General features: G+C 36.4%; 2 protein-coding genes across 5 annotated transcripts in view; both read left to right on the top strand.

Annotated features, from left to right (window-relative positions):
- The window catches only part of LOC107653674 (importin-5-like), a 47678-nt gene extending 45784 nt beyond the window's left edge, over positions 1 to 1894 (top strand). The window contains exons 26-27 of one of the 2 annotated variants that reach the window (XR_001630254.1): positions 1092 to 1471; positions 1735 to 1894. Coding sequence is in view for 1 of the 2 variants with exons in the window: in XM_016440455.1 (XP_016295941.1) it covers positions 1092 to 1178 (87 nt within the window). In the remaining variant the exon portion in view is untranslated. Of the gene's footprint in view, positions 1 to 1091 lie in introns of both variants that reach the window. The other variant, XM_016440455.1, reaches the window with a different exon arrangement.
- Positions 1895 to 4072: 2178 nt separating this feature from the next.
- The window catches only part of LOC107653673 (FERM, RhoGEF and pleckstrin domain-containing protein 1-like), a 103054-nt gene continuing 91522 nt past the window's right edge, over positions 4073 to 15604 (top strand). For all 3 annotated transcript variants that reach the window (XM_016440453.1, XM_016440454.1, XM_016440452.1), the window contains exon 1: positions 4073 to 4302. The gene's annotated coding sequence lies outside the window, so the exon portion shown is untranslated. The remainder of the gene's footprint in view (positions 4303 to 15604) is intronic.

The following is a 15604-nucleotide window of genomic DNA, read 5'->3' as shown; positions in this document are numbered from 1 at the left end:
CTTATTCTCGACCTGTGATCAGTCAAATCTGACTCCGGCAGCTCTTCTTGGATGCAGGGTTGCCAAGTCCACGTTTTTTTCCACAGAATTGGGATACTTTTAAACTGTTGCCATGGGCTGATTTTCCCAAGTGGGTTAAAGGTTTGAAATATTTCATAAATTACATTTGACTGAAATGCTTGTATTGAAACATTTTGCATTCTACCTATGATAAAACTTTCATGGACTTCTACATTAACTGTTCCCTCCTGGTGGAATGACCTGCCCAGCTCAATCCAAGCAGCTGAGTCCTTAATATTTTCAAGAAACGGCTGAAAACACATCTCTTTCATCTTCATTTGACCCTCTAACTCTAGCACTCTCTATTCTAATGCAACTTCTAATTTTATCTGCTTGTTTTTTTTTATTAAAAAACTTGATCCTCTAACATTTGCACTCCATTCTATTTCTATTCTAACTACTTGTTTTATTTATAAAGAAAAAAGAGCCTCTAACACTAGCATTCTCATTTTTTTCTCTGTTCTTTAATAAGTATCGGTTCAGGCACCGGAACCGTTATAAAAGTATCGATTTGGCACCGGTATCGAAAAAAAAAAAAAACGATACCCAACCCTAGTCTTAGGACAACTTTGATGAACTTTTTTGATCTACTTTAAATGTTGACTACTGTATGTTGCATGCATTATTTAAAATTTTAAATAGTTACTCTTTAAAAAAAAAATGCATGTTTATCAATATAAATGTCATATCAAAGGGCTAATTTATGCATGTTGTATAGCCTTAGCATTTAAAAATCTCAGCATTGCATTTTTTCCCCCCATGTAGATGTATATTGATGCCTATAAATATCAAATTGTTTATCCTTGTTCTTTAAAGATTTCATAAGATTTCAAATGTATATTGAATATCTTAAAATATTCAAATGTGTAAATTTAGAAAATGTATTATATTAGCAGAAATCTATTTTCAGTATATCTAATGATGGTTCATCTGTGTCAAAAGTAGCCCTTTTTTGCTTCTAGGTTGACCCAAGTAGAATTTGCATGGTATTTCCATGTCAAATGTCTGACTGTGTGCTCCCATGTTTTCAGGTTTCTGGAGGACTCTGGACGCAGTGTGTTTCAGTACTCAACGAGACTCAGCAGAAGGCCATCCAGGACCTCCTGAACATGGCTTGAGTGAATGAGAGAAGCCTTAACCCTATAAAACAGCCCATCTATTGAGGATTAATAAACTTTGCACCTGGAATTCCACATCTAGATTTTTGGCCCTTTCCTTATTTTGAGTAAAGAACTGCCATGTGACTTGAGTTTGTGTTGGGCCTCTGAGCCGTCTGGACCTGATCTCTCAAAGTCTTCAACAACAGCAGGGCCGAGCGTCCAGCTACTACATGCGTGTTTGTGCGTCTCACCTCAAAAAGGGCCAATGGCTTCAAAAACCCTCATCTTGAGCAGACGTGGGGGGTTTAGGGGTATGAAATGAAACTAACAGTCATCCATCATAAATCGTTAAGAATTTCTGGTGTAGAAATTGTGCTTTTCTCCCTTATGAGATCAGTTATAGTTGTTTTGTCAACTTGTGTATCTGTCGATCCTTGCTGATGCTGATTTAGGGGTCGGTCCGACTCTTTTCATTGATGGATTGGACTGAACGGACTGATTTGGATGAGCTCGAATGCAATAGAGCGATGATGCAGCGGTCATGGTGTTGACTTCTTGTTTGGTTTTCTTTTAGGTTTTTGTTTTCTCTTCAACGCTGGTCCAGATCACCGGCGATGATGTTTGGGAGAAACGGGCAACGGTTTGCTCCACCTTTGCTGATATGTGTGTCACGGCTAATATTGTCTGTCATTGGCTCACTTAATCCATTTAATGAAATAAACAACATAGGAAAACCGGGACTCTGGGTTCAGGGCTTCTGATATTATGAAGGAAATGCACAAATCTGAAGCCAGATGGCTTATGGGTTGTCACATGTCAATGGAACATTTGTATATGCAATCTATCCTGGTTAATCATTTTACAACACTTTCAGTATTAAAGCTGCAAGACATGCTGAACTTTGTGTCAGTTTCATTGCTATCTAATGCTCTCAATATGTGAAAATGGAATCCAGATAGTTTAAATACAATTAAAATGTAAATGTTACATTACTTTGATCCTATTAACTACAGTAAACTTTTTTTTCTTCCCTCTAAGGTTTACTGTAGGTTTTCTCACTATAATGCTTTTTAACTCGTTTACAAGAGGATACAGTGCTTAAGGCGAAAACTAACATTATGGAAGCTTTTCACATGGTATTTTATTATGGATTTACAGCAGTAACTAGAGATTAGTGATTAGGAGTTTGTAGGAAAAGATTTGAAATATCTGTGAAATGTACTTTAAAAACTTAAAATAAGTATATGAACATGGTTTCCGCAGGTCTTCAAGTTTTATCAAATGAAGGCTTTAGTTTAAAGGGGTCATATGATGCTGCTAAAAATAACATTATTTTATTCTGTCTAACATCTTTTGTAAGTCATAACAAAATAAAGTGCTAAGATATTTTATTTTCGATAAATTATGTTATTCACAACATTAGCTCTCTTAAAACACCTTATAGTGTTATTGTAATCAAATCAGTCCTGATGAGCTAGATCAAGTTTTAATCTATGCAAACCAAACACTAATGATTTGTTCTTTATTTGTATTTATTTCGTTATTTTTGCATTCACGTAATAAAAAGATTCTATTATAAGCTAGCTCCACATTGGACAGCTGCAGAAAATCAACTTTTTTAATTCTAACTGAAAGCGAGACTGACACTGAGACTGTTTTTTCATGTTTAATACTGTAAGCTGCGTGCTTTAAATCAATCTACTAAATAAAGGGCGTTTTTTTAAATAAACGTGACATCACATGAGTGACAATTGTAGAAACCGAAGCAAAACGGTGCACATCGGTTTGAGCTTGAACGTGCCCCTGGTCATGCCAATATTCCCTGCCTGGAACTACTAGCACCCCTTATCGGCAGCCAATCAGATTCAAGCATTCAACAGCCCCGTGGGGAGAAGGAAGTTGAAGTTACATTCAAACATATTTTACATGAGATGCTAATTTTTGATGTTAAACCCACTATTGTTTTATATAGAAGTGTTTTATAGTCTGTGTTATAAGTGTTACATAGACTGTTTTATAGTCTACAGTATTTGATGCAATTAGCTACATCAGAAGTAACAGTAATTACAGAAAAATCACGATCCCTTACTTTACTTTAATCCCTTACTTTACCTTTTCAAGGGAAAAGTAATTAAATTACTGCAATTAATTAGGCTACTTAGTAATGCATTACATCCAACAATGGTTAAAGTAGGACAATTAGCAATATGCACGCTGAAAATATATATTTACAGGGAACTATATAGTTTATATTGGATCCCTTTCTGATTACAAATGCATAGATCCCAATTCCTTTACTTAAAAATTACTAAAGAAATCCCCATGTATTCTTTTTAACATTAAACCGCATAAACACATTTCATTACACCAAATAATGTTATTTTTAGCAACATCATATGACCCCTTTAATGCTTGAGAATTTATTTTATTTATTTTATTTTTTTTTAAGTGATGTAAATGGCAGAATCCCAGCTTGGTGGCGCTGTTGCTCATCACAGTTCTTTATAAGATTGGATAAATACACTGAAAGATGTTGCTGAACGATTTTATTTGAATGTGATGTCCTACAGTCATTGGGATGTAAAAATGTACTGGTTTTATCATGGTAAATCGATCCTTTATACGGTATAGTATCCAGTGGTATCATTTGACTTGCATATTCATTTACCATGCCGTACAAAATGTACTGCAGTACAATAATGGTGTCAGATGGTAATAATGTGGTATCAAGCTCTTCCAAGAACACCATGGTACTACCATGCTACATGATGCCCCAAAACATGGTACATTTTTGAACTTTGGTGGAAGAGATTCCAGTAGGAATGCGTCGGAACATGTTGAGCAGCTGAAGTTTAAATCCACCGCCAGGTGTCGCTGTTCTCATCACGGCATTGATGAGGCTGTAGTGCGGGTGTTGGAGGCTGGAGGCGGTGTTTTATTGTATGAAATCAGTTTGGGATCCGTTCGTTCAGTCATGGCGTCCGGGAAGACGGTGGATTGCAGCGCTTCCCGCGAATAACCACCGACAAACCGACTCATCGCGACTATAGCCGCTGCATTGCGCTGTATTTTCGCGTGATATCATTTAACAACACAGTTGCGGAGCTATCCAGTCACAACGAGTTTTAATTCAGCAGTAAAGGTAAGAATCCGGGTTATTTTATTGGCTCGCGCAATAAACCGGCAGCGAATGAGAGTTACTATTAACCGCACGATCGCTAGACACGCTGATAAATTGTAGCTGCTTCCATGGTTACTTGATTAAATCTCATGAGCCGCCGCTGCTGCCACGCGTCATTTCGTATGTTTCCACTCCTCACATCTGAACATCAAAGATTTATTATAATGCTTTACCATACTGCTTCTGCAGAACTCTACTGTACTTTTACGTTTTACAAAAATACTGTGGTAATACCATGTTTTGCTTGATCCTGCAAAAGTACTGCGGGAGCACCATGTTACAGTGATGGTAGTTTATTTAAATGGCACTCTAAGGTACTTCCAAGAATGCATTGGTTTATGTCCAGAAACATAGTATACCTTGTTGTAATTGTGGCACCTTAGTAATACGGTGTTTTTTATGCTTATTTTCTTTAAAATATCTTACACTACCATGGTATTTTACTATGGTGTTACCACAGGACAGTTGTGTAAGGTTCACATTGCTTTTCCCTCAGCCTGCTTTTAACTAATGCAATGCAGCATATTGATGTATGGACTTGTAACAGAACTAGATGAAGCACCAACATTGACCTTTTTTTCATAATTGCATTAATTTTCACGTGATGTTGTATTTTCAGTGGGTGTGCAGGACATTATGGACTTTCCCTGTGACATTAATTCTTGATTCGGCTAACACACACACACACACACACACACACACACACACTAGATGAAGCACCAACATTGACCTTTTTTTCATAATTGCATTAATTTTCACGTGATGTTGTATTTTCAGTGGGTGTGCAGGACATTATGGACTTTCCCTGTGACATTAATTCTTGATTCGGCTAACACACACACACACACACACACACACACACACACAGTCAATGCAGCTTAACCTACTAACATCTGAACCTCAGGGATTACTCGACTAACCTACATCCGCTGGCCCACTGTAAGCACACGCCTTGGCACGGATTTCCAAAGTCTTTTAGCAGATTGACCACGGTAATCATCATTTCTGCCAAAATATCCTGAAAGCTACAGTTTTTGCTTCATATTTTCCATCTTCAGATTTGTAAACAACATTTCATGCCGTAATTAAAATAAAGACATTTATTCCCAAATTTACTTTGGTGATTGCAATTTTAATTTCTGTAAAATAAGAATATAAAATTACTATCTCCAAATTTTGTAAGAAGCCTTCAGAATGTCATTTTAATTTATTTTGATTAATTTAAATATTATCAGAGCATTGTGGGTGATTTCGTGATGGTTAGTCAAAAGAACCTTTTAGTACGCTTTTCTCATTTGAGGAATCATTCCGGACACACACTGAAGTGTGTACTTAGTATTTAATACTTAGCGTGCTGATCACACCACTAATTTACAGTATTGTTTGTGCTTGCAAACACTAGAATTTAGACATTATGATGGGTGTTGTACTTGTTTAGTTTAATGCTTACAGAGCAAGTCGTGCCCTCAAAGTATGCTTTGTGGAGTTCCCTTCCCATCAATCCCTGGGCCATCGGTGTTGATCCATGCGTTCAGATGTGTACGTTGAGTCTGTCTCACACTGGGATCACAGAGGAAACCTGTTTCACGCCGTGCGTGCGCCTCAATGAACACTGGGAACTTTCAGGCAAGCTGAAAGGCAGGTTAACTAACCGAGCGAGCATGAGGCTGGGAACGAACCAGCGATGCACGCTGCACCCTCATTCACTTTTCTGCCTCTGTTTACTGCGATGCACATATTGTGCACGTATTGTGTCCCTCATTCACTTTTCTGCCTCTGTTTACTGTGATTTTATTTTGTAAATAAAGTAACACTTTGGGAAGGCACAAAATGCCCCATTTTACCATGCATGTCCTTTGAAATGAGCCTCTCTTGGCCTCTCATGACTAGCGACCTGCTACTGGAGTCGAATGAAATTTGAGTGGGTTTGGCTTTTGCTCCAGAAGTACTTCCTGTTTCTTCTCTCAAACGAGTTGTTTATCTTTGTGTGACCTTCCTTCTGTGGCTTCCTACTTTGTGTAAAACGTTCCAGTTTGTGGCCTGTTTGCAGAGGTTTCCCTTTCGCTTGTTAGTCAGCATTCACTGTGAGGGCTTTGCATGAAACGCTTCCTGCTAATGGCCAATTATAGAAAAGCGAGTTGTCATGAATCACAGCACTGCATCAGGTCGCACTTATATAATGGACACTCTGGTAGTTGCATAGCAAAGAGCAGATAGCAGTGCATAACAACACCATAGCAACCAATTAGCAATGCCCTAGCATCCACCCAAAAGACTGTAGCAACTACATAGCAATGTGCTTAAAACCCACTCAGAATGCTTTATCATCCATATTAGGGTTGTGCCGATAGATGATAGTATCGTGTATCGATTGACGATATCGCCTGTGGCTGATGCCTTTGACAATAGCAAGACAATTATTATTATTATTATTACCGATCAGTAATACTGACTAATTAATATTACGGCTTATTTGTTCCATCATATTTATTTTTCCACATTTTTACAGGGTTGCGCGTTATAACTAATCACACACGATTCTGTTGAGCTTATGAATGCAATGGCCAATCAGAGGCGTTCAGATCATCAGAGTTCAGAGTCATTGCTGAAACACCGGAGTTTTGTTGTGCAGATGTACCTATGATGTAAGTATAAGAGATTTATTCATCATACAGTGTAGACAGCTTGATTATAACGGGAGTTTAAGGTGCATAAACTCATGCTAGACTGAAGTCAGTGATGATGTTCTTTGATAATGTTAATGCTCTTTGCTCGTTTTCTGTTGCCGCTGTTTGAATAACTGAGGATACATAAGCATTATAATTAGTAACTTGCAATGTTTCTATTAAACAGTTATCATGTTAAATACATATTCAGTCATATTAAAAATATTTTATGACATGACGTCCATATGCTACTTTACTAAAAAGATATAATGTAATGTGTAGGCTAGTTGATAGATTACACTAACATTATAGGCTGCTTTTGGCCTTGCCCTGGAGTTGGTTCACACTCCGGCTATGAAACGAAGTAAGTAAATAATTTAATAAATTAGCATGATAATATCATGTATCGGCGATCTCACAGGCTGAAGATAGGACGATATGGAGCATATCTTCCAACACTAATCCACATATCAACACCTTAGCAACAGAATACCTTATCAACTACACAGCAACAGCTTAAAACCATTCAGAACGTCTTCGCAACCACATAATAACATACCAGGACACCCTAGCAACTAAATAGCAGCTTAAAACCACTCAGAATGATTTAGCATCCACATAGCAACACCTTAAAGGGTTAGTTCACCCAAAAATTCTGTCATTAATTACTCACCCTCATGTCGTTTCAAACCGTAAGACCTTCGTTCATCTTCGGAACACAATTTAAGATATTTTTGATGGAATCTGAGAGCTGTCTGACCCTGCATAGACAGCAACGCAACTGAAATGTTTCCAAGTCCAGAAACGTAGCAAGGAGATCTGTAAAATAATCCATGTGACATCAGTGGTTCATCCGCAATTATACGAAGCTACGAGAATACTTTTTGTGCGCAAAAGAATAACGACTTGATTCAACAATTCGCTTCCTCCGTATCACCCTGGTGCCATTTTGGAGAGTATCAGCAGGACGTAAACAACGTATACTGTTCTGTGTCAGCTGTGTTGCGGCGGATCTGTTTTCTACGTTGTTGTGATTTGATCTGAACGGAAACAGCGTATCCATGTGACGCAGCTGACACAGAACAGCATACGTTGTTTACGTACAGCGGATACTCTCCAAAATGGCACCAGGATGATGCGGAGGAGATGAATTGTTGAATAAAGTCGTTATTTATGTATTTTTCTTTTGCGCACAAAAAGTGTTCTCGTAGCTTCGTATAATTGCGGATGAACCACTGATGTCACATGGATTATTTTACAGATCCCCTTGATACGTTTCTGGACTTGGAAACGTTTCAGTTGCGTTGCTGTCTATGCAGGGTCAGACAGCTCTCAGATTCCATCAAAAATATCTTAATTTGTGTTCCGAAGATGAACGAAGGTCTTACGGTTTGAAACGACATGAGGGTGAGTAATTAATGACAGAATTTTCATTTTTGGGTGAACTAACCCTTTAAAAGGAGTTCAACTTGTGTCTTATAACCTAGCATATTTTTCCATTCCTCTGCCTGCATCACATCTTTGTCAATGCAAAATAACTTTCTGTGTGAACAGCACCTAGCGATATGTTCTTCTTACAGTCCTTCATAGATGCACCTTCATGGGGTCGCATCATTCTTTCCTCATAACAGTTATCATTATCATGTTGCCAACGGGTCTAATTGTAACGTTTGCTAATATTTTTAATTCAAAATAATTCCTTGTTTTTAGCACAATCATTGTTGTGTCAACGTACCCTCAGATTCCTTTGCAACCTCTGAGCAACTTATTAAAAATTAAAATCGACATTTGTAATCTGTATAATTCTTTCTTTATATTGTGTTTCACTGATTGAACAGCTCTGTGCGGCTGAAATGAGATTAGACGCTGATCTGATCTACACGCGGTTATGGGAACATGATCCTTTGCCTTTATGTTTGTCAGATCTCCTTTGGGGAAGATTTCTGAATTCTGAGAAAACATAAATGAAGCTCCTCTGAGATGATATTTGCAGAAGCTGGAGTGTGAGAAAGTCTTGTTGAATATGCCTGCAAAAGAAGGTTGGTCAACCTGTTGAACCAGTAACCAGTGCAGTTTTTGTCATGTGCGTTTCATGTGCGTTTCAAACCATAAACCAGATCAGTGCATGGTTAAAATGCCAGCTTTACCCAACAACAGTGATGTTTCTTTGCTTTTTCCTTTATGATTTCTGCAAATGGCCTGTTAAAAATGGGTGAACTAAATATAGCGCTAGGGAGATTAAAGATAATGAACGTGCATTTGTCATCATGTTTCTGTAAGTGGGGTTTAATGGCTCTTGTTTGAATGTAAATCCAGTTCTTTAGAAGTCTTTATACCCTGCCGTTTGTATTTGCATTGTTCTTGTGATCGACCTTCGTGCAATTAACGGGCCGCTCCAGTACAGTGAGGGGTTGCTAATAGAGCTGCAGACGTTCATTGGTTAACGCATAAATTAGACTCTGAAGACGAGTGGGTTTTGGGTGGATAATGAAACTGCCAGCCGAAGGGAATTAAAGGTCCCAGAGGAGCTGATTCTCAATTACTCATTCAGTTTAAATGTGTGTTACCAGTAACTTCAGCCCGGGACATGAAAGAATGGGCCCTTTTATTTTGCGGTATTTGTGCTTGTGAACCAGCCCCTGGAGACTTCATGGGGAGCCTGTTGGTCTTTCTCTGTCCCGTTCACGCTCTTCACCTGTTTTTTGTCTATTATTCTTGTTCTGTTTCTTTCTTTTTAAAGGGTTAGTTCACCCAAAAATGGAAATTAGCCCATAAATTACTCACCCTCAAGACATCCTATGTGTATATGACTTTCTTCTTTCAGATGAATCCAGTCGGAGTTATATTAAAAATTGTCTTTAATCTTTCAAGCTGTTTAATGGCAGTCAGCGGGTGTTGCAGTGCATCAGTCCAAAAGAAGTGACATAAAAAACGCCCATCCATAATAAAAAGTGTCTTGCACGGCTCCGGGGGGTGAACAAAGGCCTCCTGAAGCGAATTTATGCGTTTTTGTAAGAAAAATATCCATATTCAAAACGTAATAATCACTTTAAATGTAGCTTGCACCAACAGTTGTACATGGAAGCAGCTCCGGGAGGATGATGTAAGATGTCGGCGTATGCGCCAGTGAGTCTCGTGAAAACCAATGTTTGTTTACAGGAGCAAAGGAAGCAAAGTTTCCTTACTTTAGCAAAGGAAAACCAGTCTCCTCTTGGCTTATATCGAAATCCTCCGACATTCTTCTTTACAAATCCTCGTTTTGTACTTCTAATTAGTGACCGTTGTTTTGTTTTGATCTCTCCCCTGCGCTCCTGCATTCGTGACTGCTGAGCGGCGCATGAGCAACGTCGATATCATACGTCATCCACCCGGAGCTGCTTCCGTGTACATCTTCTATGAAGATTTGCCATGTTGTCTGTCAAGGCTCTCTTGCGAAATATCTGGCCCTTTTTTCGAATTTCACCAGGTTTGCCATTTATTACAGTCGAAACTTCATCTTGGTGAAAGAAGTGGCTAACAATTCTGCGCATTAATCTTCTCTGGTTGTTGGGTAATATTCTCTGGTGACCTCTCTTTCTAGATTTTTGTTGGACCTCTCTGCCTTCCATGTTCAGAAGTCCCAGCTTTCTCTCCCTCTTCTCAAGCCTTCTCAGTCTTTTCCTTAGGTTTAAAGTCTCTTTAGTCCTCTCCAGAAGCTTCTCTTCCATGTAGCGCAACTTTTCCCTCAATTTTGATAGTGTTTTTTTTATTTTCTTTGTTTTGGGTGATTCTTTTGGGGTAGATGTATTTATTTGTCTTGGTGTCTGTATCTCATTTTTTGGGGGAGTTGAGCTGATGTCATTACGCTAAAAAAAAAGAACAAAAAAAAAAGAAGTTAGAAACTCAAAAACGTAAAAAAAAAAACTTTAAAAAAGACAGCTAAGCTTGCTAAGCTTTGGAACTTTCGAGAATAGTGTATGTTGTATTAGTTGAACTTAATTACAATTATTAAAATTATAATTATACTTAGTTACTTTAACTTGTGTAGACCAAACCGAGAATTCAGTACACAATACAGTTATTTATACTTATTGAAAACCTTATTCACTCTAATAGTGACTTGAAACAAAACGGAACTGTTAAACCTTAGTAACAAATGTTTGTCATCAAAACTGAAATAAGAATGCTTTGACAAAAAAAAACAAGTTATTCAGAAGCATCATCTGCGATCAATTAGTTGGACCTGACAAAGCCTGACATTTTAAGCTCCTGCTTTTTAATATTTGAATAATATAAGTTGTTCCTACTAAATGAACTATAAATTTACGTATTTATAATGTTGACAATGTCAACCTTTAAAATAGATTTATTTGACAAAATTGGAAACTGGATTTTTTTTAACAGGGACATTTACCTGCTGAGACAAGAATGGCTGTTCTTTTGGGGGAGCTTCTTGAAGATGAATCATCTTCCTCACTAGATGGTGTTGTGTCTAGTACAGCTTTAAGCTGTTTCTTTCTTTTCTAATAACGCTTTGAGTTTTCCTGCCACTGTCTTTTTTTCTTTTTCGTGTTGCTTCTTAGTCAGCTCTTCAGTTTTCTTTATTTTGCCAGTTTGTTTTCGTTTTTGATACCTGGAAGCGGAAAGCGTGACATTAAATTAGCATGTCTCATACAGTAACATTGGGAAAAAAACCTTTTATGTACACATGATCATATATTATAGACTTGATGCTTTCTCTGTGTGTGTGTGTGTGTGTGTGTGTGTGTGCAAACTAGATGCTCTTAAGTACTGTTTACTAAAGTTGTTTAGTTTAACTATTGCATCCACCTGAAAGTTCACATAACACAGTGTAATTAAGTAAATTCAACAAATTTGTAAAAATCAGTTATGTTTACTCGCTTTTCTTAAGTAGATTCAGTGATTACTTTTTACAGTGTAGAGCTTAATTTTAGTCTTTGAAATGAATTGAAAAATTAAGTAAACAAGAAAATAGAAAACAAACAAATTACAAACAGAAGAACAAATAACTCTTTATTTAATTAAATTATTACAAAATTATAACAAAATTATTAACAATTTAAACTACTGAAGTTTGTTTTTAATTAAAATTAATGACAGAGTGCAGCAAATTTATTAGGCTGCTGTCACTTTAAGAGTCACACAACCTTAGTGTGGCGGGAATTTCCCACAGTATGAACAATACACTCAATCCAGCACCAAAGTCCTGTTATAGTAGTGGCTAAAGGGTTGTGTGTGTGTGTCTGTGTACTCTCATGTACAGTACATTTCCTAACACTGTAGAGTGTTTTTTGCTAATTACACCTGCTGTAACATCTCCAAACCTAACCTCTCTCTCTCCTTCCTTCTGTACTCCTCGAGCAGTTCTGGGTTGCTGTATAATTTTTCCCTGAACTTTGTCAACCTGGCCTTTGCTAAAGCTTTTTTTTTTCTCACTTGATGACTGTTTACAATGGAACAAATCATAAATCAAAATATCAACAGTTAGTACATTTTAAATTAATATTAAATTCATAAGATATATTTAGAAGTCATACACAATATGCTTAGATTCTTATTCCCGGAACATAAGTTCTCTTTACCACAACTGGCCTTAAATGGTTGTGGTATATGAGAATGGTGTTGCCGAGGATGAGGTGCCTCAGTATGTTTTGCTAACAATAGAGAAGCCATAATGGCTTTGCTAATTTTTTCTCAGTGCATATTATTAGACCTTAATAAAGTACATTTTCATAAAAAAATTGTAAATCTAACAATTTTCGAAATGTAGAAAACTTGCTGTTTCGGTAATGATAATCAAAATGTCGTGTTAACATTCTGACAATAGAATATTTAATATTTAACTGGAGAGATATAAAGAGATTATCTTACCTGGTAGCCATCTTGAAGTAACTGGTTCTCTGTGTGTGTGTGTGTGTGTGTGTGTGTGTGTGTGTGTGTGTGTGTGTGTTCTATACTGGGCCTGAAGTTGTGTGGTGGGGTAGAGCTTAATTTTAGTCTTTGAAATGAATTGAAAAATTAAGTAAACAAGAAAATAAAAAACAAACAAATTACAAACAGAAGAACAAATAACTGTTTATTTATTATTTAATTAAATTATTACTAAATTATTAACAATTTAAACTACTGAAGTTTGTTTTTAATTAAAATTAATGACGGAGTGCAGCAAATTTATTAGGCTGCTGTCACTTTAAGAGTCACACAACCTTAGTGTGGCGGGAATTTCCCACAGTATGAACAATACACTCAATCCAGCACCAAAGTCCTGTTATAGTAGTGGCTAAAGGGTTGTTTGTGTGTGTGTGTGTGTGTGTGTGTGTGTGTGTGTGTCTGTGTACTCTCATGTACATTTCCTAACACTGTAGTGTTTTTTGCTAATTACACCTGCTGTAACATCTCCAAACCTGACCTCTCTCTCTCCTTCCTTCTGTACTCCTTGAGCAGTTCTGGGTTGCTGTATAATTTTTCCCTGAACTTTGTCAACCTGGCCTTTGCTAAAGCTTTTTTTTTTCTCACTTGATGACTGTTTACAATGGAACAAATCATAAATCAAAATATCAACAGTTAGTAAATTTTAAATTAATATTAAATTCATAAGACATATTTAGAAGTCATACACAATATGCTTAGATTCTCATTCCCGAAACATAAGTTCTCTTTACCGCAACTGACCTTAAATGGTTGTGGTATATGAGAATGGTGTTGCGGAGGATGAGGTGCCTCAGTATGTTTTGCTAACAATAGAGAAGCCATAATGGCTTTGCTAATTTTTTCTCAGTGCATATTATTAGACCTTAATAAAGTACATTTTCATAAAAAAATTGTAAATCTAACAATTTTCGAAATGTAGAAAACTTGCTGTTTCGGTAATGATAATCAAAATGTCGTGTTAACATTCTGACAATAGAATATTTAATATTTAACTGGAGAGATATAAAGAGATTATCTTACCTGGTAGCCATCTTGAAGTAACTGGCCCATGTGCTTCTTCACTCAAAATCAAACTTTATTTAAAATCTGTATGTGTGTTTAAACAGTCCTTAAACATCCCTAATCTTTTTCCTACTTTTTTTCATTATTATTATACATGAATATTCAGTGAATAATTTTTTCTGTCATCTAAAATAATCTAGTAGAACATTTGTTAATTTGTTTAAATTACAACATACACATTCGAACACAGCCGGACGCATTGCAGTAATGAGAATTTCAGCAGAAAATGCAGTAAAATAGAAAAATAATGAATTCTCAAGTTGAAATTACACATTGTGCAAGGTAGAGAACAGTATTGTCTTTATTCTGATGCTTTTTTATATTACTAAATTACATGTTTTATATTTAAAATCATTAGTGCTGTGGTGTTTTAATGGTTTCGTGAGAATTTTTTCTGTCATCTAAAATAATCTAGTAGAACATCCATTTATTTTTTTTCTAAATATTTTTATGTTCATTTGTTTTAATTACAACATAACACGCATTTGAACACAGCCGGACGCATTGCGGTAATGAGAATTTCAGCAGAAAATGCAGTAAAATAGAAAAATAATTAATTCTCAAGTTGAAATTACACATTGTGCAAGGTAGAGAACAGTATTGTCTTTATTCTGATGCTTTTTATATTACTAAATTACATGTTTTATATTTAAAATCATTAGTGCCGTGGTGTTTTAATGAATCACCCATATATATATATAATACTGATAAGATAATAATACTACTACTACGAATTCTACTACTAATAACAATATAAAACATACTAAGGGTTGATGAGCTGCTGGATTCATGAATATTAATCACGTTGTCTGCGTTCGCTCAAACTGATTTGCTGAAATCAAAACGGGGAGGATAATAGGTGAGGGCCAGCCAATGAGATTGCCGTTTGCACATTAGTTCCGCCCACTTCTGGAGAAACCGGCAGTATTTTATGGTTGTTCTTAAAAGCTTAAGAATTCCAAATGAACTCCGTTATTTTGACAGTAAAATAAAACAAAGAATATAGTTTACATGTAGTGCGTCAATTCTGCTTGAGTTCTGTATGGAAGACTCTCGCTCTCTATCTCTCTTTCTTTGCGTGTGTGTGAGAAACGGTGCTCTCAGCAAAGCGACAGCGAGTCATGCGCCTTCACATTAGAATTTACGGTACGTCAAATACAGGTATGCTGCCTGCGCATCCATTGAGATGAATTGAAAAATAACACAGACTGCTTGACAGAGATTGAAACTCTGAAGCCCTCAGTCAGAGTGAAAATATATGGGCTAAACTTAAAATTATTTTTAACACATGTGTTGAGAAAGTTGTGAATGTTAATAAATACATTATTTTTTATTATTTATTATTATTTAGATTTATAAATAATTGCAATGGAGCAGCTCTAATGCTATTAAATTAAAGATGATGTACCATAGAGCAAAAAAATGAACAGTGAAAGTAACAAAAACTTGTAAAATACATTTTAATGGGCATAATTAAGTGTGAAAATAACCGAAGGATATACAGTCAAACCAAAAATGATTCAGAGACCAGATATAATTTTTGATATTTTTTTACTAGTGGGTGCAGGACACTATAGTTCATTTATGCAAGTGAGGATAGCAAA

This window comes from Sinocyclocheilus anshuiensis, unplaced genomic scaffold, assembly GCF_001515605.1.
Source record: "Sinocyclocheilus anshuiensis isolate Anshui unplaced genomic scaffold, SAMN03320099.WGS_v1.1 scaffold175, whole genome shotgun sequence".
In the NCBI taxonomy this organism is placed as follows: domain Eukaryota; kingdom Metazoa; phylum Chordata; class Actinopteri; order Cypriniformes; family Cyprinidae; genus Sinocyclocheilus; species Sinocyclocheilus anshuiensis.
The sequence above is the reverse complement of the archived record's forward strand: the minus strand, read 5'-3'. Positions and strand labels throughout refer to the sequence as shown.